Genomic DNA, 22,358 nt, shown 5'->3' with positions numbered 1-22,358 from the left:
AGGACCTAAAAACAGCTCTATGTATTTTTCCATGACGTAGAGGATTGGGGAGTAGAGCCTCCAGACATCTCTGCCTCAAGCCAGCACACAGTGCATCCTGCAAAGACATGTCTTGCCTGTGCACATTAGACACACCAAACTCACTTTGAACCACCTTTCTTTGCACTCCAAGTGTTACCGTGGCAGCAAAGATCTCCCTGGCACTTGCAAAATTAAATCAGGCAGGATGCAGTCACACTGTACTGAGCGCCGCAGCATGCCGCTATGCCTGTGCTCATTTTAAAGGTGGGCACCTGAAGAACAGCCAACACCTTGAGAAGCCACAAACCAGTGTAGCAGAGTGGCATGAACCAACAGTGACTCGCCCTCTGAATAAGCACTAGGAACCAGAGCAATGTCACTTGTTCCCCCGGTACTCATGGGGCAACACAATACTCAGGGAAGATTTTATGGATCACATCTCAGCTCCTTCTTTTCTCGTGTTCAAGTTGCTTGGCAATGGAGAACATACTGCTTTAAAAAAAAATCTGCTAGAGATTTTGCTGTCAAGTAGGTCTCTTAAGCCCCATGGGTAATGTTCTCAAATGACAAAGCTGCTCTCCTTTTTGGCAACGGTCTTTTATCAAGCGATACAGCAGCACATTTTCAATCATCTCTGTATCACAATGAAGAGACAAACCGTGTTAGCGTTGTTCTCCGAAAATCATAAAATGCACTGGCTCGGTACACCTAGGGACTAGGCTGGGCTTTGAGCTTCCATGAATCTCAGCAGCAGCGGGAGAAGTGTAATTCAATCTTTTTAACTTGGTGATATATATTCATGTCAGTGGCTTTAAGATAAGGAAAAGACTTTAGTTGAAGAATGAAACTTTTGATGAATAACCGAGAGTACGATGAATAATGTACAAATATTTCTTTCCTCTCAGTCAAAATGGTTCCAGATCCTTTTTCATTTTAATCCCTGTCGTATTCTTCATTTAAAAAAAAAAAAAAAAAAAAAAAAAACTTAAAGAAATGAAAGGGGAAGGAAAAAAACCCTATATTTTTAAAGGGCATTGGAGTTCTAAAAGAAGAGCTTCTAAAAGAAGCCTTCCTGATTGCACTTAAAGATATTTTTATGGTTTCTTTCTAACTGCTAGAAAACAGAAGATTGTTTGGTTAGTGGCAGTAATAATAGTACTAATGATGGGTTACCATGCAAAACCTCAGCCTACCTGTTTGTGCTCTGCAGAAAATGTGGAATTTGTTCAAGAAGAATGTCTCCTTTTACCTGGGAAGTACTTCTCATGAAATAAAAGATGTAGCTGTTACAAACATTTTCCTCCCTTGTAATTTCATTCTTAATTCTGTCCCTGCTAAAAAATGATGAGAAAAACATATATAATAGTAGCATAGTTTCCAAAGAGAGGCAACAAAAGCAACAAATGTAAACGTAATCTGTTTGCTTTCCTACAGGATGGGAGGGGGAAACAAGATAAATGGAGTATTAGCTGAGAGTCCTTCCCATTTCTTCACAGGACACATCAAAGCCTGGCTTGAGCAAGATGGTTTCAGCAGAAGGGTGTCACTGAACTGCAGGTAGACATAGCAGGTGATGATTTTTAACCCTTAGTAGGAGGGAGGTCACATTACCTGGACCTTTTTTTAACTTAAATTTTGTGACATTCATGCAAACATGCAAAAAATGGCCATACTCTACACCCAGATTTCTCCTCTTCTGTACCTGTGAAATAACAAGGGTGAATTTCACCTCCCCACTAAATTGGCTGCATAGGTGGGAATTTCTGAGAAGGGATATGATTCCATTTGAAAGGTAAGGAAGGCAGAGATACAGGTGGTGGTTCTGGAGATGAAAGGAAGCAGTTAACCAAAAAAACCCCAAACCATAACACAGCCATTGGAAAGTATTTTATAAAAAAATAGACAACCTCAATAGGTAATGTTAGTTCCTACCATGGCACTAACAGCAGGAGCAGCAGACCCATTTACTGCAGTCGGTGTAACAAAGTCCAGAGCAACGACCGGTGCACGCTGTGTAGCAAGTGCTACCAGGTCCACACAGGGAAAAAACATTTAATTGTAGATCTCAGGGGGACAGCCATATTGTCCGTGCTTGACCTAAATCCCACTGCACAGAGCTCAGAGCAAATTCAAAAATGACCTTCAGAAGTTTCTGTTGTAAATCCATTCCTGCCATGCCCAGGTTTCTGTCTGCTCTGATTTATCTGGTTTATAGAGGGCAGGCATATTATGAGACACATTATATATAATTGCTAGATGGAAAAATTAAGACCAAAAAAATGGCTTGCTGGAGCCAATGAGAGTACAAAAAAGCCCTTACCAAATGGAGGATTTCCTCTATAAACAATCTGTTGTTTGAAGTGGGTCTCTGGAGGGGCAAAAGTCTGTCAACAAAGTATTTTTCTGAAATGAAGATGAGGGCAATACATTTTAAAATACCACACATAGGAATAAAGCCCTGTTCTTCCAGGCATGCTGAGGATGACGTAGGTCACTGTATGCTTTGATTCACTGACTCATGTCTCCTGTAATCATGTAACATGTGAGTGCAGTAAATGCAGAGATACCAGTCCAGTTGCTGGTGATGGCTGGCCCAGGATCCTGGCAATGGTTAGTTCTTGATATACAATAGAAAGATTCGCATACTGAGTTGCTTGATATCTAACAGGGAGGATTACTTTTCAAGGTCAGATTCATACCCATTGAGTACTAAGATTGTCTGCAATAACACCAACTACTTCAGATGAACTATGGTGAAGCAAATTGTCACTAGCTTTCCATCTGCATTGCTACTCCACAGATGTGCTAGCAGGTCCCTAAGGCCATCTGTTCATCCACCCACCTCAGAAAAATAAAAAAAAGTCTTTTTGTATAACGTAAAGGTGGGAGAAGGGGTGATACTGCTATTAGCCAAGTTAAGGGAGTAACGGAGGTACAGAAATCAGGAAGCCAGTCTCCTAAGGCATCCTTGTCAATAGGAAGCAGAGAGAAAAAAGAAGGCTTTCTTCCAAATAGTGTCTTAAATGATCACCCTCTTCTCTGGAGTAATTTTGAGAAAAATCCTCATATATTTATGTGTGTGTGTGTGTGTGTGTATAAACCTATTTAATTTTCTCTGTATGAGAGTGTCCTAGGACCTGTATGAGCTGGGCTGGTGTAGGTTGGATGTTGAGGATAAGTTGTATTTTCCCATGCTGGGGAAGAAAAGAAGTGTCCAGGTAGAAAACAGAATTGTGTCAGGCAGAAGTGGATTATTGACAGAGACTAATTTATTAATTGTCTTCTTTTTAATGAAAGGTTCTGGAGCATCAGAGGAGAAATAAACAGGTCTGTAACAGAACCATAAGTCAAAGGAAAGGCAAAAAGGCAGTAATGCTTTTGTGGAAAGAGGGTGCTCTATTTTTTGTTTTGTTTTCAGAAAATCAGTTGTTTTCTATGTAAGTATTTGAAAGCCCATGGACCCAGTAATGCAGAAAGAAGAAAAAAATGTCATAATATGTCTGTCTCCTTGCTCCTATGCTACTGTTTATTACATTCACTTCTGTCCCTGAAGTTCCCAAAGTAACCACCTCTACATCACCATAGATGTAGACATGATGCAGACTTTCTGTGCATGGAGCTGCACGTCTGTAGTTCGGGTTGGCCTCTTCTTCAGACATTCGCACTGTTTAAGTAGGGTAGGAAAAGGAACAGGCAGTTTCTGAAAGTCACATTTTAAATCAGTGGCAGAGACTGTATGCAGGTCTCCCCAGTGCTGAACCAGCTCCCTAGAAACAAAAGCTCTCCCCACTTCCCAAGGATGTTGTGCTGAGAATCTTGGGAATTTTCCTCCAAAACTCTGCTCAAGTGAGATTTATATCCCAGACAGAGACATTCAGTTTGCTACCCAAACATTTCAATGGTGCTTTGATCCAAACTTTTCAGACTGTATTAAGAAGGTCTAGGGTATTGATTTATTATCATTAATTTCTTTTCTTTTTCCTTGTCACAGCTTTCACAGATTTATGAGGTTAAGGAGCATGAAGCTAATTAAATAATCTGACTGGTTGAACATCTGTTGAAATATACTAATAACTTTTGAAGCCAATGTTCCTGACTAGCTATTAATTCTGATTTAAAAATTAGAGGCAGGTTTTTACCACAAAAAACCCAGCAAAACAAAACAAAATCCTAGCACCATTCTGGGCTCAGAGTGAACCCCCAGCCTCCTTTTGAAGTCTTTTCCACCCACTTCCACCTTCAACACCTTCCAGTCAACTGACCCAAGTGTCCCTTTTAGGCTTCCTCACAGTCAGAGGTCCTAATGAAAGCCAGGTGGTCTTTAGGGGAGGTTCACTCCGGTTTTCAGATTGTTGGTGTGCAGCAGTTACAACCAGAGATTCAGATTCAAACATGATGGAGCTTAACTGCATGCAGAGATCCACCTTAGTCCAAACCAGAAGCTAACGCATGACCTTAGGTTAGTGATTTAAGTAAGTCCAAATAGCAATTTAAGTGACTTTTCTTTTTTTAAGTGACTTTTCTTCAGACCCATCTTGCCCTCCATCCCCACAGACTGTATAAAAGGCACTTGAGGAACAGCTTTGGGCTGACTCAAGAGTTCCCAAGCCCGGAAACTTTCACCTGACTTACAGGTACTTGGTTCTCAGCCTAGCGTAGTCTGTCCTAATTTGCTTAGACCTTGCATTGTCTTCACACCTTGTTCTCAAAATAATTTTGTCCAAAATTCATCAATGGAATAGATAAATGAATAAATTAGATCAATTCCCTCTCACTACTCAGAATCAGTTAATGTTTGGAGACAGATGAAAATATCTTGAATTAATAAATGATTTGCAGCAGTTCTTAAAACTTCCTCCTGTGCTGACAAGGTGTAGAGGCTGTGGGACTTGTGTGAGTGTTCACATGGAGTAGGTGTGTGCCCCAAGGCCCGTAGGAGTTAATGACAGGTCTACAGTGAATGTGCCTACTGATGCCAAAAACCATCTCCAGGCTCTCCTGCACCAAAGCCACAGAAGTGCATGTGTTTGTCCTTTCTGTGGCTTCTCCTTTTAGAAATGGACAGATTGTTCATACTGTAAATACTGTTCCTCTGTAAATTGTTCATAGTCCCAAAGTGCAATGGGTGGAGGGGGGTGAAACTTATGTTGAGACTTTGCTGTGTAACCTATAAAAGGAAGGGAATTTTTATACAAAAACAAGAGGAAAGTCCCTCAGCATCTTATAAGAGGGTTCAGATCTCTAGCAGCCTGTAAAATAGAACTGACAAGAACATTTCAAGGTTAAAAAAAAGATTAAAACCACAGTCTCACAGGTATTCCTAACAATATCTCGGATTATTCTAAGTGTAGACGATATTATTAGGCAGTGAGGTCCAGAGCTGCAAATGGATTTAGATTCCCAAACTTGCCTACCATAAGCTTTAGACATTTTAGCTCATGCACACTGTGGAGCGGACCTCTTGAGGCAACAGAAACTTTTCTCTTTCTACTGGCAGCATTGTCTGTCCCCAAGCATCCAAGTGCATGTTATGGATCTCAGTCCTTCTCCATCCTTGTGGACTCTCGGGAGACCCAAACCCACTCTGAAATGATGAGGTGTGTGCGTGTTGGGACACCATAAGTGCAGTCAAATGTTTCCAGGTCTGGCAAGAAGAGGTGCTGCCCAGGTTGACTTTTTGCCTTATCTTGGTTGTCGGATTGTCTCACTTTCATTTCCACCACCTCTTCTCCTCCTTTAAACCATTCTAATTTCCCTGGTTTCTCTGAGGGTCTCTTCAGGGGATGTTCATTTTGAAAAGACAAGGACAGGTAGCTACATCTTAGACCAGCCAATTGCCTTAGTCAGTTCTTAAATAGCTTCCTGTAAAAACTTATCCTTGTTTCCCATTCCAGGAAATTATTTTAACTCATTCCTTCACCCAGCATACAGTCCAATCAATATCAAGGAAAGAGGAGTGAGTCCCATGAACTGACAAATATTGCGTGACATTTCATGATCCCATCTTCCTGCCCTTTATCCACTGACCTCTTCAGGCCCATTTTCTCTACATCCCTCATCAGGAGTCACTTCTTCTGCACAGCATCCATCCAACCCTTTGAATATAATTACATGCAACCCTGAGTTGAGCTCTGAAAATGGCCTACAAATCCTGCCTGAAGTGTCACTCACCTACCACTGCTCTAGAAGGAACCTCAGTGCTTAACAGTAGACCTTCAGTAGGGAATCAGCTGCTTAAAACTTGAATTTTAAGGCTGAGCTTCAGGACATAGGAGCAGAGATCATCCCATCTTATATGTACTGGATATGCTACATCTCCTGTTGATTCGGTTGATCCAGCTTAAGACTTTAGGAATTTCCCATGCTAAAACTATTAAATGATTAAACATCCATGTCCCTCTCACGGTGCATGCTGGTCAGCCACACGCTCTCAGCCCGTCCGGTCCACCTCTGTTCTTCCTTGCTCTGTTTCACATTTGGTTTCCAGTTTTGTTTCCCTTTTTGCCTTCCAGGTTCATGTAACCAACACAGGATTTTTAAAAGCACGCATCATCATAACATTTCTGTTTCATTTAATAAACATCCTCCTCCTTTCTCCCCACTATGTCCCTGTATGTGTTTTTTTTTATTACTAGTAGCATTACAATCTCCCTTAAATTTTAGCCTGAAAACTGTTTGACATTCACAACAAGGTATTAAAAAGGATTTATTCTGTCCTTGAAGTAGGCATGTAATTCCTCTTAATGTGAGAGCTGAGACTGGTGTAAATCAAGACTAAATTCATTGATGTTGGTGGGCCTGCACAGGTAGAACTAGCATAAAGCAATGGCAAAGCAAATCCTTTTGTATTGATCATGGTAAAATCCCAATAACAAACACCACAGTTACCTTCTGTCCTGTGTCTACCTGCACAGCTGCATTAAAAATATAGTCAAGAGACCTACTAATAATAAATACTCTGAAACTCAGGAACAAACCTTTTTTTGTTTTGCAAGGAGAAATCTTTCTCTTCTGCTCACACACAGACACTCACACATGCTAGTGTCATAAAGCAGTTCACAGTGAGCAATCGTTCCCTCCTCCATGACCCAAAATAAACTCATCTCTATGGGCTCATATAGAAACATCAGCAGACTTGTTTAATTAATGTTTCAGGGTCAAGGTAAAAATGTATAGATAAATATATTTAAAGGCTTTGAAAGCTTCGTGGCAGCAGTCCAACACTGCTTTCTTTGACTTTGCTTGCTGTCTTAGAGAAAAAAAGTAGCCCATAATGTTTAGAACAGTGATATGTCTCTGGGTCTGGAGTTCCTGTCACCTGTCAGTCCTCTGATGTAGCACACGGATATATGACAGCAGACCAGCACTCAAGTGATATATTACAATAATATGTCAGTAATGCACTAGTGCTTTGATAGTGCTTTATAATCAGAGTACTTCACTAGGGAGAGGGCCAAGGAAAAAGAAAGACCTGGACAGAAGGCAAATCCAGCTAAGCACTGCCTTACCCTGTTGAAGTGTGTGGTGCTATGAGCTCTGGATGGGAAATATCTCATTTGTCCCCAGAACAAGGACTAGAAGTTGGGCAGCAGCATTTGCAGAGAGGTACCTAAAGCACAAGGGTCTTGGGCTAATTCTCTGGGGCATGAGAACTTGTATTTCTGGTTGCACCAAGGCCTGGACTGAACCAAGGGAAAGAGGCTCCTCTCCTACCTTGGCAAGGCAGGGCACGCTCCTAGCAAGCAGGAGCAGTGAGTAAAAGCCTCTTCAGGCTGATGATTTTAGAAGGGTACTCATCTTCCAGAACAGTACAAAAGGTCCTTCAGGTGCCTCTCAGATTCTGCTTTACAGCAGGAGAATCCAGCCCAATGCCCCAAAGAGTGGGAAGACAGAGCCTTGGCTGGTCCTCCATCTCTGTCCTACGCTGCAGCATGTGGGTAAGGATGCAGCCAGTCCCAGCCAACCCTCATTGCCTTGTGCACTCCATCACAGACATCCGCAACATGGTTTACTCAGTGGCAGGTGCAAGGGGGATGTGTTCTCAGCCAGGCCCTCTAGGTGTTCCCATTATACAAGTAATGAAATGCTCTCCCTGCACAAGGAACACAAGAGCATTGTTTGTCGGTGAGCACAAACTAAACCAGACTTTTCAGTTATCAACACACCAATCTGAGGAAAATTACCTCGACAGTACTTCTCTCTCCTATACTACAGGTGTCCCACATCCGACATGGCAGCCTATGGGTGCTGTTGAGCACCATGGCAAGGAGTGAAACAAGGCAGTGATGAGCTGACTCTAGGAGTACTTATGATGCACTTTTCCTGAGCAGCACCATATCCCCTGATAGAGGTGTATTTGGCACAACCATAAGAATATCATAATGTAGTAAACAATGTTTACACTGCCTTTAATAAAGGGAATAATAAATCCATCTGTCACAGAAAAACAGCTGGATTCAGGCTAAGATTGAGCTATTGTTCATGTTTCCAGAGTATCATAGAATCATAGAATGGTTTGATTGAAAGGGACCTTAAAGATCATCTACTTCCAACCCCCCTGCCACAGGCAGGGACACCTTCCACTAGACCAGGTTGCTCAAAGGCCTGTCCAACCTGGCCTTGAACACTTCCAGGGAGGGGGCAGTCACAGCTTCTCTGGGCAACCCGGTCCAGTGTCTCACCACCTTCACAGTAAAGAATTTCTTCCTTGATGTTTAAGTGCCTGCATTTGACTTCACTTAGCTGGATTTCTGCACATAGTCTATTACTGGGTCTCAGTGGTAGCTTGTTAAACCACAGTAATTTCATCATTTGTGCTTGTCTGTTCATTACCTGTATTTCAGGATTCCATGAACAGAAACATTACACTGGTATTGCTGTAAAGAGGGCCAGACTCAAAGATTTCAAAAGCTGAGTGATTTTCTGTGATGCTAGAGGTGTCTCATACATCACTCTCAGAGATTGCCAACCTAGTCCTTGGTTGCCTGACCTTTTCAGTTTACTGACATAAAGGAAAAACAGAAACAACTGATCATTGATTATAAAAGGGAGAAAAAAAACACATACCAGCTGCATTCTTAAGTAATATGTACATAAGAGATTAGCTGATTAGGTTAGAGAAAAGATTTGGCCCATTAGTCTCACCTCCACCAGTGACCAGTAGCGGACACCTGGGAAGGAGCATAAGAAGGAGACAGCTGTGGAGAGGTGTTTCCCAGGTAACTCTGCCACACTCCAGAAATCTGCAGTTTATGGACCTCCAGAGCCAAAGGAAAGGAGCAGGGTCAGGGAATGGAAGATGTGTATGCATGCTCATGGAGGGAGATGGCTGATGCATATTCAGAGACACATTTCCATGCTCTTTTTTCCTTTTTAAATGTCTCTTGTGCCAAGGAGTGAAGAATGTGCTTGCTTTTTTTTTTTTTTTCTTTTTTTTGGCATGGGCACCTTACAGCCACTTCCAGACTAAAGTCTGTTAGATGAGAGCATGGGATTCACAGGGCCTTGTCTGTATAAGCAGATAGTTCTCCCCTTGTATTCACCTCCCAGGCTCCAAGAAGAATCAGTCTGTGGAAAGTTGGTAATTATTTTCGGAGGGGAGCAGTAAGAAGGAAGGAGAGATAGCCGTTTCATATTTTATCTTGAAAATCTTGCCTTACAACATTTCTCTGCTCACCCTCCATGTGCTTTGCATGACCCTGAATAACAGATAGTGTTGGAGGGCTAGATACGGCAAAGGAAATTCAGTGAAGACAGAGCAGACTTCGCCAAAAGAAAATTTGAGAAGAACAGGACTGAAAGAGCAGCCAGGGGTACCTCTGATGTACAAAAATACATTTATTTTCAACAATTTCAAAACCACTGCCTTTTTTACAGTAGAAATATTCAAATGGAACAATAAAACCAAGAACAGTATATATATATATGTATATATATGACTCATGCATTTGTATTACTGTGTTTAATACAGGTATTGCAATTGTCTGCCTCATTTAATCCTTTAAAACCATGGTAGTGGTTTGAGTTTAATGCACTGTCCGACATCATCAGAAGGAATGAGAAGATTCTGGTTTGGTTTGTCAGACCTGGAATGTGTGTGGGAACTGACTGAAGGGAAAGGGAGAACAGGACATCTCTGCATGTCTCTGAAACCAAACCTTAGTCCAGATGAAAAGGCACAGTCTCCTGCACATTGACGGCAACAGTAACTGAAAAACTCTGCAGTTCCCAGTCACTCTAGCCTCATTTTCGATCCTTCTGGGCTTAGTGTTGGGGTTCTCAAGCACAGGTTAATCTAAGTAGGGGATATATTGGGTGTTTACATCAGATTGACAGCCATACAGAGCCAAAAGCTGCATCTAGTCTCCAGGTCTCATGCATTATTCCTAAATTACAGCTAATACAGTAGAAACCATCATGGGGGAAAGGCTGGCAGTGATAGAGGGCACTGACCTTCTTTCTCTCTCTCTCTTTCTCTTCCTCTTTATACATAACTACAGTGTGGGAGCTATTTACATTCTACTCATGACATTGGCTCTTTCCTCCTTACTCAGGTAAATAATAATTACAGCTTCAAGGATTTCCATTATATTTTCCTCAGGAGTAAAACTTGCAGGGGAAAAAAACCCTAATGAGATCCCCAAGTTGTTATTTCCCAGCATTACATATACAAATACAAGTGGCCAATACCCCAAGTCTGTGCTAACGCCACAGCTTGGTACCTTCAAAAAAAGATGGACTGTGCTGGTTACCCAATCCAAAGCTTACAAGGTCCCATGGATAGATACAGCCCTGGGTATCCCATGGGATGCAGCAGATACCCTTCTAGTATCCTAAAGGAGCATCTTTCAGGCATGAACACAAGCTTTTTTTCAGCTGCCATCAGCCATGGTTGTGCCCTAATGCTGCAGGTATGATCTGGTAAATGTGGTCCCATGTACATCCTAGGGAGCTCTTTCCAGATGTGCACAGAACACACCCTGGTCCACACAGCAGTGTGATAAGCTACCTTGAGAGGTTGTGATACCCACTAAGTCTCATAGAACATGAAGTCTGAGCAAACTCAAGAATCAGGCAGGTTTTTTTGACATTTAATTTTGGCTCCATGGATTTTTTTTGTTTGCTTCGTGGAGTCTTTAGGCCAATTTCGGATTGAAAATGGCTTTCTGGACAGATGTTTCTCCAAAAACTAACTGTATCATTCAGAAACTTCTCAGCCTTCATTGAGATGAAATTTCTTTTTGAGAAGTGAAAATGTTTCCATTTTTTCAGCAGCTTACTCCCATCTGTTATATTTAACAGCCATCTTTAGGAGTGTAAAGGGAAAAATTGTGAAAAATTGTGAAAAGAAATTGTGAAAACTGTAATCCCCTGCCTTTCTTTTTAAATCCCCTGCCTTCTCTTTAAATCAACATGTGATCAATCCCATGAAAAACCCAGAAAATGGCAAACAATTAACATTTTCACTTCATTTCCTGTTTTATAAAAGAAAAAGTTAATATGGAAAATAATGACTATCTCACATTCAGTCCTTTGCACAGCTCACTAAAGCAGTCCCTCAAATCTTAATGATCAGCAAAGACTGAGATCAGCCCACAATTTAGCTCAAGGACCACAGAACCATTGTTTATGTATGTGCCTCCCATCTATACCTAAATGGGAAGCTATGGCCTTGTACTCACAGTGTTATCACCAGACTGGGCCATTACTGTAAACTACTTTGGTGTTTCAGCAGAACAGAGACAGTAATGCAACAGTTTATGCACGTGATGGATGGAAACTCAAGGTTAAACAGAGTAACACAGCCATCACTCTCCAGTTTATATTAAGAACTAGAGCAGAAAAGTGAGGAAACAGAAAATAATTATTTTTAAATCAACAGAAATGGCCCACAAGCCTGACTGAAATGGAGGAGAAGAGCTGAGAATATTTAGCTTTAGTACTTCACACAAAACAGTATTTCCCTATGTTCTGATTTTACAGTTTTAATCTTGAAATACCCCCTGTGTTTTTCTGCAAAACTGTGTTTAACCACTTTTCTCTCCACCTGCAGACCCATCAGGATTATAACCTTTGAAAGACATTCCAGCCCATTAACAGAGTGAACACATGTAGCTGAGGCTGGTTTGTAGCCAACTGGCATGTTGCAATGCAGAGAGGTAGCAACTAACACCTGAATTCTAGCCATCTCCTCATTTCAGTCCAGATATATTAAAGGTGATGTGGAGTCCTGTATTCAGATCCTAAAAAATGGTAACAAACATTGTCACCTGGCCTCATTTCTGCCTCCTGTTACCATGCAAGCACTAGAATATCTTCCCAAAGTGCCTCCAATCTTCCTTCCACTCCTGCTTGGTCTTATAACTCAATACTCAGCAGAATAAGGTCTGGTTTTAACATCATCAACTCAAAAAAAAAAAAATGCATAAAAGTAACTTACCACTAAGTCAACCTCCCGCTCCAAAATTCCACCACTCCCAAGGGCTATCCTCAACTCAGCATGCTAGAAGATTCCTGAAGAGCTTTTTCACTACCTTTTCTTCATTAACCTCCCTGCTCTAATCAGAACGCACCAACCCGTCATGCAGAAATTACTCTGATGGCATTTCCATCAAAAATTGGAAGCAGCCATTCTGCAGCACCCATAAGACTGACCTTTCCTAGCTCAGTGATGCAGGGTCTGACCCTGCATCCCCTTCTTCAAAGAGCAGTCCCTAATCACATGCATCATGTTCAGCCAAAATTTACTACTCTTACATATCCTGAACAGCACTTTGCTTCACCAGTTTAACTGCCAAAAGCATGACTTCTTACTGGGAATAAAGCTACTGCAACCTGGCCCACTGTTGAGCTGAGGTTGTAGTGGGTACTGCAAGCACACTGATATTTGCCCACACTGAGATGGTGATAATTTCACATTTGTTTTCCTCGTCCTCCCTAATGGATGTTACTAAGATACTTCTCAGATGTGGACAACAGTGACAGAGGTGAATAGATGATGAACATCATTAAAACATTCATGACAGACTTTCAGTCTGCTCCATCATAGGAAATGATACTATATATTTTAAAAAAAAAAAAAAAAAAGGCTTGCAGTTATACACAGAGAAATAAACCGTGCTGTTTACAGACAGCAGTGTCAGATTGAAATATGACAGACAACTGGAACACACTCGGAACCAAAGCGTGATTCAAGTGCTCACCACGGTCCCTGGTTGGCTGGCGTGTACGAGCATGCGCACGTGTGTGAGTGCGCGCACGCGCATGTGTGTGCGTGCATGTGTGTATGTGGTTCAGGTTTTGTTTTAAACGTATCTTCTTTTACTAAACATTAAATTATTTCCCAAGAAATAAAAAGCTATGTACATTGTAATTATCTACAGTAGGCCTTCGGCATCCTCGCTATTCACATGCACGGGGTTTGGGCTGCATTCATAAACTCAGGCATGCTCCTTCACTGCTTGTGGTGCTGTCCCCTCCAGCCGATCTACAGTCCAAGGAACACTGATGGGTGTGTTTGCTCTGATTTTTTTTTTTTCTCAGCAGTCAACAGTGCCAGAGGGTGACTGAAATTAAAAGTAATTAAAAGAGGCAAGATCCTGCAAAAGGCTGAGACATGCATGTCATTGAAAAGCAAGGGCTGATGGTATGTTGCAGAGCCTGGTCCAACAACCCAGTCTGAGCCTTCTGGCAGGATGAAGTAGCAGATTCATGACTTATTTTGAAAAGGGCTGAAAAGGGACAATTTACCTACAACGTGTTGCCTAGTATAGGTACTATCCAACGTATAGTACCTACCTGTTGGATTTGAATATTTAATTCCCATTCTGTATTTAACAGGAGGCTGGCATTCAAATCCAATTGCACACTTGACTCTTTCTTTGTTTTTTCTCTCTAATCTGATGAGTATTCCCTAAATATGAAGAACACCTGCTATTTATGAATGCAGCCCTGGTAAACAGAAAAAGCCCACCCCATCCCCTCCCAAATGATAATAATGACATATAACTCTTTCCTTTTTTTCATAATAATAATAATAACAATAATAATTACAAATAAAAAGTCAGAAATGTTGTAGACCAAGTGTATTCTCAGTATTAAACACTAGTGCAGTTGGGGATTTCCTTTGTGCTTTCACTGTTGGCAATTGTTGAGATGCTTCCTGCGGAGGAGAAAATGGAGAAGAGGGTCAGCACAGTGGCTTCAACAGTTTGGTCTATATTGCTTCTCACTCCTTCTCAGGATGTGCTTTTGTAAGTGCAAAGACAGAAAAGGTACTTAAAAGTAACACATCTTTTTCTGTATTTGCAATAAGCATGGAGCATGCAGAAAACCTGTTACTACAGCTCAGCTGACCAGCAATAAACTCATTAAGCTACTGGGGACATACTCACTTCTAATGATAGTACACCAATGGTTTAAGCTTGGCTCAGATAATACTTCTGAGGGTCCGGGGAATTTGGGACCCTCCACAGGAGAGCCAGGGTCATGAGCAGGCATAGGTCTGAGCCACAGCCATTACTAACTCCTGTATACCTATTGTTGTTTCCAGGTTCCTACCTTGGTCATGTAACACTGTGAGAAAAGCTGAAAAACTGTAAGAAAAACTCCCTGTTACCATCTTGCAGAGAGATTTGTTCCCCACCTCACTGCATCAGGCTCTGCTTGTACCTGGGATCACAGTTGCTGCCTCTCCTAATACCCCAATGACCAACATTCTCACCCAGACTGTGAAACAAGCCCCAGCTGAGGGCTGTCTCTCACCCATCACTCGCGTGTCCAGCTCTTTGTCCATCAGTTCCTCAGGGTCTGTGAACTCACTCAGAGTGATTTTGGGGGCATTTTCACTTTGGCTGACAGAGCCAATCATTTCCTGCTCCTTGTCATGCTGAACTTGGGCATAGATGTTAATCCAAGGGATTTTCCTGTGCAGCAAAGGAAAATGAGAGGTTATGTTTTGTAACACAGGGATCCTTGGCATGTCATTGATTAATCAGACCACCTAAACTGAGACCAATCCCAGAAATGCAGCACTGGCACTGATGCAAAGTATCAGCTCTCAGAATGGTGAAAGCACCACAGTGATGTTCAGCTCTGAAAGTGCCATTAGCATCCACTAATTCCAACAACAGCCTAAAGCTATGCCAAACCTCAGGTCACCGCCTACCTATCCTGTGCTCAAAGGCTCCTCCAGCTGTAAACGTAAATGTTCTGGTCCTGCCCTTTTAAATAAGAAGTCATGCACACAGTGGACACTGCACCCAGCTCAGAGAGCAGCAATCACCTAAGTACAATCAGCTGCAGTTGCCAACTCTATTTATTACATGATCAGTGGTGCATTGGAAACCAAAACTAAAAAATCAATTTGAGTACTACTATCAACTAAGAAAAAATTTGCTAGGCTTGTTGCTATTGACAGGCCCACACTGACTCGGTAGGAATTGGCACATCAGAAAGAGATATAAAGAATTGGTCCTGCCTCAGAGTACAGAAAGGACTTGGGCCTCATAACTCCCATCCAAAGTCTATATGTTACCATTTCATTGCAAAAACAGTTTGCCATGCTATGGATCATGCAAGTTTGCAGGGACTTATTTTCCCTTGCTGCTCAGGAAGCGAAGAAAGTGAAGGGATTATTTCTTCTTCCTTCTTCCAAGAGAAGTTAACTTGGACTGCTAGAACAATATCCTTGGAAGTCAGGTAGATAGGCCTAGACAGATAGTTAGATAGTAATCCCTGGTGGAATGCAAGTTTAAAATGAGAGAACTGAAAAGTAATGTGTTAAGCATCATGGGGGTTGTTAGGATTATCTGTGTGTAGTTGGCTGTTGGAAGGTGACTGCTTTTCCCAATGTCCTTAAAAGGACTCTGTGCCATACAGTCCACACTGCTAAGGGAAAAAAAAAAAAAAAAAAAAAAAAAAAAAGGAAATTTCAGATTATCTTTTCAGTTCTTTAAAGCACACAGGAGAGGGAAAGATGTGTTCAAAAGAGGCTATGTAAAATGTCATCTCTTTATGCTAACCTGTCTGCTGCTGGATATGTCAGAAATTAAAAGCAGTGAAAATTGCCTCAACTCTCATGAATTCAATAGATTTAGGCTGATTTTAGTCCAATGAAGTTCTGGCCTCAAACAACTTGTGCTATTGGTGTGATTTGGCATTTTGTTCTTAACCAGCAGCAAGTCAGGACATATTTGGGATGTTTAGCAGCAGTTAACAAGCCTCGTGTTCTCTCCCTTTCTCCTATCTTCTCTTTCTAACTTCAGACATGCCTTACAGATCACTAGAAGACATAAGCACCACACAGGGAATGCACACATCGGGTGAGAGAGGGCAAATGCATTCCCATAGGATTTAAGTGCCCAGAATACATCTGGAGGTGTACAGAGATGTGGACATGAGAACAAGCTGGAGATATTGGAAGACTTAGTTTTGCTTCCAAACAATGCAATGGTAGAGAAGTGATAGTCTTCTGAGCTTTGAGAGGAAAGGTGAGAAAAGCTCTTTAGACTTGTGAGGCAGAGAGCTTCCAGGTACTTCAGAGAGTTAGGGAAAAAAGAAACTGAGATGGCTGTACATATGTGAATCCACTCACACATAACTCATCCTGCTGTGCCTTTCAGCACAGTCACAGCTGGCTACAACATCCCACCACATATCTCTGAGCACACACGCACACTCACACACTCCTGCACTCCTGTCCCAGGTCACATACACGCTGACTGCCCCATTGCCCCACTAATACTCGCCACCCATACACACAGTATTAATGTTCTATATGCTCAGTCTTCCAGCAAAGAAACAATCTTTTTACAAATTATTTCCCTACTTTTCCCCCTTCCTTCCTTTTCCACCCAGACCTCCTCAACAAGCATCTCTCTGGCAGCAGTGTTTAACATGCCTACTGAGTCTATAACTTGATAGACTCATAATAAGGAGTCTGTGTGCAAACCAGCAAAGCACCGATTCTATGAAGTTGTAGAATTAAAAATTCATGCAGACCCATGCTCTCCCCACAACGTTTTCCTGTAAGCAGCAGTTCTGTATTCAGGCTGGGATCACCATTAATCAGAAAAGAACATATGGGTAATGGACCTCTGCATCACTGAGAGCTAGAGGAAAGCTTTTGTTATCACCTCCTTTTTCCAGTAAGAATTGTTGCATGCTCTCACTTCTGATCCATTGAGCCAGAGGTTTTAGACAGAGCTGAAAAGTTGCTTTCTATTCTGAAAAATCAAGCTGAGGACACTGTCGGTATCTGACTTAAACCTAAACTTTGTCAGTTTGACCTGGTTTTGTGCTCTTTGGGACAGAGCTGATAAGAAGGGACACCAAGTCGATGAGCTTTGGGCTAAGCAAAACCAATGTTTTAACCACCTTTGCCCTCACTCCCAGTTTGTAATACATTAAATTTTCAGACAGATTTTAACAAGGCAGGGTCTTCCCAGCCCTGAAGCACAGCACAAGGCTGATGGCTGCTATGCCCAATGCTCAGGATGCTTAAGTAGTACAGGAGTCAGTTTTATAACCTGTAGTAGCATAGCATGACCTGGAGCCTGCCAAAGCAGAGTGGATTACCGAGCTCCTCATTGCTCTCTGGCAGCCTGAATATACAGATCCTTCTTCCTAGAAATGGATTGCTGACCACGGAGCCAAAGACATTAGGCCAAATCTAAGAAAACATCTCACCAAGACACAAAGGAAAGCACGTCCTACAAAGAGTTGTACCTACGTCTTGACACATCTCCCAGAGAGACTTCTTTGCCTGGGAGTGAGAGAAATCATCAGCTGCTTCCCCAGCACATTATTAAATCAATGCCTTAAACAAGTCCCATGTCCCATTCCCCATCCACCTGGGAAGCTGTATTCTGCCTCACAGAAGCAGAGAAAGGACTTCAGACTGCAACGAGAAAGTCACACTGAAGACCTGAAAATCTGGACCTGAGCAGGTTCACACACATGGGTGCTCTGGAAATTGTTCTGAACCACTGAAGTCAGTGGGAGCTTGATAACAGATCTTGATGTGCACAGGATCAAGCACTAGAAGCAGTGCCACCCACTGATTTTGACAATGGTTAATGCAAGAGGTTAGAAAGGAGGGGAGCTTTAAACCTGGACACTAGGATACATGCCTGTTATCATCCCATTTTTAATATTGTTTGTATCCCACCAACATCATTAAGGAGTGCTAGTCTTATTGTGGGCTGCAGAAAAGCTTAAGAGAGAAACATGTAGCTGGAATCTGGACAGGAAAGCTCTATCTTCCCAGTTTGGAGTAACTACTCATGTCCAGAAATAATTTTTTTTTTTTTTTTTTTTTATTAAGTCAGACTTAGTTTATGCTTCTAATACAATATTTTACCACTGGACAGGATCTGGGCACATAGACCATTTGACACAGTAAGTACTGTACTGAATGCAAAGTTCCTCCTAAGCAGTTCCATCTGCCTAAAATATATTCCCATAAGACAGCCCTTCAGCAAATAGGCCACTTTATCCCATATTTTGTTTCACAGCTTGCAACAGCAACTGCCATGGGCCAGCACAGGTCCTGCCTGCTGCCTGCTAGCAAAAGGTTTATATTAACATCTGGCAAAGAAAATCTCAGCACAGATTCCCAAAGGCATTTTGATGCTTAACACAAAATTTCTGGCTTTGAGTCTCCCACCTTTAACATAATCACACCTGTTCCTCTGCAAGACTAAACTATTCACTTTGCAAGGTACAAATGAGATACTGCTGCACTAAGGCAGTTGGCCAGGTGGATGTAGACTGTAGGATGACATCCATCATGTGATTTTTTGACTAAGTCTGTATTGTGTAGCTCAGTACTCAGTGAACATGCAGGGTTCCCATTTCTGATCTGTAGTTCAAACATCTGCTGAAGCATGTCACAGCTTGATTTCTGAACTCTTGGTGAGCTTTCAGAGAACTGAGTTTGTGGTGGAAGGGCAGTAGATGGTCTTTTCTCTTTATATGAGATACAGGGAATTATACTGGTCCAAAGCCTTAGGCCAGCATAACTCACTCTATACCTGCAATCCAGGCACTGCTCTGCCTACATTTCCTGTAAACCACCCAGTGTCTCCTCCTCCCATCCCCCAAAGTTTATCAACTTACCTCTTGAATTTGTAGATTAAAAAAACAGCCAAGCCTACAAACACCACAGACAACAACATCAGCATCGCCGAACTGCTATGACCCGTGCTCGAATCAACAAGAGGTGCTGCGGGAGGAAAGGCAGAGCATTACATTTGCAAGATATTATTAGGGAACACAACTACCATAGGGTTGAGCTCAACTCTGTCTTTGCCACATCTGCTTTATCCCCACTGTGTGGTGTATGCTGGTTTTGGCAAGACCACTTAGTAGGAAACAAATTGACTCTCTTGTCCTTTGAAAGCCAAGCTCCTTTTTCAAGAGAGTGCAGTCTAACTTCTCCTAGTGAAAAGGCACAGCAAGCCATGCTTAGCTGAATGGCTGATGACTCCCGTGTTAACACTCTGGGCTATTTCTTTTCAGGCTTTTCCAGGGACTGGAGCGGAAATGAAATTTATGAAGTGTGACTTAATGCATGTCTATTCCCCTTCGGAGAAGCAACCTCAGAGCATGCATGAACAGCACGACTCCCATCTTTCAAGGACATATGTCTGTCTCACATGTGACAGGGATTGGGTCTTTGTGAGAAGCCTCAGGATTCATCCTTGTATTGGACCTTACAGACTTTTTAATTGAGTCAGTTTTCATAATGTGGAGGAGCCCAAAGCAATAATCCTGGACCAAAGCACATGCTACGTTGTAACATTTTGGAGATCTGATCCATCTATCCTTGACATTTTGGGTGGGCTAAATAAAGTGTATTACCATAGGTTGTTTATGCAGCTATTCCCAGAGCTCATTGGAGCAGACCATCTTAATGGCCTGAGCACTGTGCTGAGAATGGAGAGTCTGATGAGAAGTCTCTAATGATGTGCAAATGATTGTAAGTAGCAGCTGAGTGTTTCTCACTGCATAAATATTTGGTTTTGGTTTTTTACTGTTCTCTATTCTTTTTCTGTCACCCAGAGTCTATGCAAATAGAGTCACTTCTGGTTCCATTGCCAAATTTTCACACCTAAGAAAGAGTCTGATCCTGACATTATTCTGTTTCTACTACTTCCACAGACACTTTTGTGAAAAAGAACTGACTGTCATTTCACCTGAGTCAAAATACTATGGGAATGGTCATGAAACAAATGCAGCATCCCCACTTGAGGGGGTGTGCGAATAGTTGAGCACTGTGAGCTAAATCTACACTTGGCAGTGTCTTGATAGACCAAATCAGATTCTGAACCTGGACACTGCAGATATTTGGATCTCATTCCCAGTTTTGCAAATTAATTCATTCCAGCCTACTTCTATTAACATCTGACTGTCATCCCCAAACAACAGTCAGAGAGTGAAGGCAAAGAGGCATTACCTATAAACTATGTCATGAGCCTTTGTTTAGCCCAGCTCTTGTCTCTCTGAGAGTCTCATGTAAAAAGAAGCTGAACTGTATTATCATGGGACATGAATCCAAATCTTTCAGAGGGGCTTTCAACAGTATCACATGCACAGATCCTACACTTCAGATAATTGCAAGGGCAGTCATAAAAAGCAAGGGCGAGAGCTTCAAACTAGGCTAGCCGAAATTCTCAGCAGCAGTTGAGAGCTTCACACTAGGGTGGTTTAAAGCAAAGGGGGTGATGAAGCTTAAAGTGACTATTCATGACTCTGTGCGAAAATGGAGAGAAGTAGCATTGAAATTTAAATAAGTTCTAATTTGTAGAAGTCAATAATCAGGCACGTATTCCCTGTAAGAGGCCTAGATCTTCTTTTCATGAGTACTTTGCCCCTATTAAGCTTCTTGGTTAGTCATTACATTAACAAGCCCTTTGCAATAAGGATTGGATCCAATATCCATGAGAGTTAGTAATACTCCCACTGAATTCCACAGGTGCCAAATGAGGGCTTAATAAAACACCATTCACCCGATTTTCTCAAACACCTAAAAAACATCAATGCACTAGTTAGTTAAGCCATAGGGAACTCTTAAAAGGTACTTTTAATACTTGTACAAACTGGTGCATGAAGATGCCACTGCTGAATTCTGGTTTTGACACTTCCTGCTTCTGCCACAGACAGTGTCTCAATACGACCAGTCCTACATATCCCAGTAGCACATACCAAACTGTGAGTGCTCTGATGTAGACTGGTTTTCCCGGAGTTGTCTGAATAGAACCACGGGTTCAATAGAACCACGGCTATGTATTTGACTCCACACTCACCTAATGTTAACTGAGTAACATACACAATCACTTCAACACCAGGCTTCAGCTCAAACTGGACCAGGTTCTGGTTGAGAGCATTAAAAAGAACTTCTACCACCTGAGGAAGTAATAAGAGATACGATAGTTAAAATATAGAAGACAGCAAGCTCTGGAGAACATTCAGGAATGCATGTAGCCTGTGAATAGTGACTAATATCTCTTACTGGCTTCAGAAAGAGGGGGAAGAGAGAAACTGGGGAAGTGGAGAGAAACATGTACATGTGTTTTGGATGGAACTGAGTGCTATTGCATGCAAGACTCCCTACAGGACTTCTAAGACTCATGGAGTATGTTATTATACCTCTCCTGGGAAGCAAACCAAGAAAGTTAGCAAATTTATCTTTAGTTTTTTGGTGGTAGGGAAGAAAGAAAAAGAACTAAGGATATTTTCACCCTCCGCAATGTCCTGTGAGTTTGATCTAATGCACTTGGAAATCACTGACATATTGGCCTTTCATTGATGAATGATTGAACTGAGTGAGGTAGTCCAGCCTAGTAACACTTCTTTGCTCCCATCAATTCAGGACAATCCTAGTCGTGTAGCTCCCATTTAAATAGGCTGTTGGGGATGAGACAATCCAGTTTTGAAGATTAATAGCAAACTTGCCGTGTTTCTCCTTTGTTCAGAAGAGGGGCCTTCGACTGGAGTTTACTCATAGCTCAGCAACTATGATGTGTTATTTGGTTGTTTCAGAGCACATATTTGGCATGTCATGCTGGAGCCTGGCTTTGTTAATGCCTATTCTCCCTAGAGCAGTTTTGATGGTCAGGGCACAGCTACTGAATAGTTCTGATGGCCTACTCTCCAGGACACAGCTCCTCAAGCAGAATCCAACCAAAGTACAACTCAGTAGACAGTCAAAATTAGAGCACCAGAGCTTCAAGCCTCACGGTCAACTAGTCAGAAACCTAATTTGAGATGTGTGCTGATATATAAAATATTGACACAACAGCTTGTTCGGACGGAATTCTAGTATGGGTAGATCC

The 22,358-nt window shown here is 41.9% G+C and overlaps 1 protein-coding gene across 1 annotated transcript in view; it reads right to left on the bottom strand.

Annotated features, from left to right (window-relative positions):
• Nucleotides 1-14,117: 14,117 nt before the first annotated feature.
• SORCS3 (sortilin related VPS10 domain containing receptor 3) overlaps nt 14,118-22,358 on the bottom strand; it is a 304,161-nt gene continuing 295,920 nt past the window's right edge. Inside the window, exons 24-27 of the mRNA XM_074831647.1 lie at nt 21,330-21,429; nt 19,141-19,246; nt 14,785-14,945; nt 14,118-14,182 (exon numbers count right to left, since the gene is read on the bottom strand). Of these exons, the coding sequence (XP_074687748.1) occupies nt 14,118-14,182; nt 14,785-14,945; nt 19,141-19,246; nt 21,330-21,429 (432 nt within the window). The remainder of the gene's footprint in view (nt 14,183-14,784; nt 14,946-19,140; nt 19,247-21,329; nt 21,430-22,358) is intronic.

This window comes from Strix aluco, chromosome 7, assembly GCF_031877795.1.
Source record: "Strix aluco isolate bStrAlu1 chromosome 7, bStrAlu1.hap1, whole genome shotgun sequence".
Taxonomy (NCBI): Eukaryota; Metazoa; Chordata; class Aves; order Strigiformes; family Strigidae; genus Strix; species Strix aluco.
This window is presented reverse-complemented; position numbering and strand designations above follow the sequence as displayed.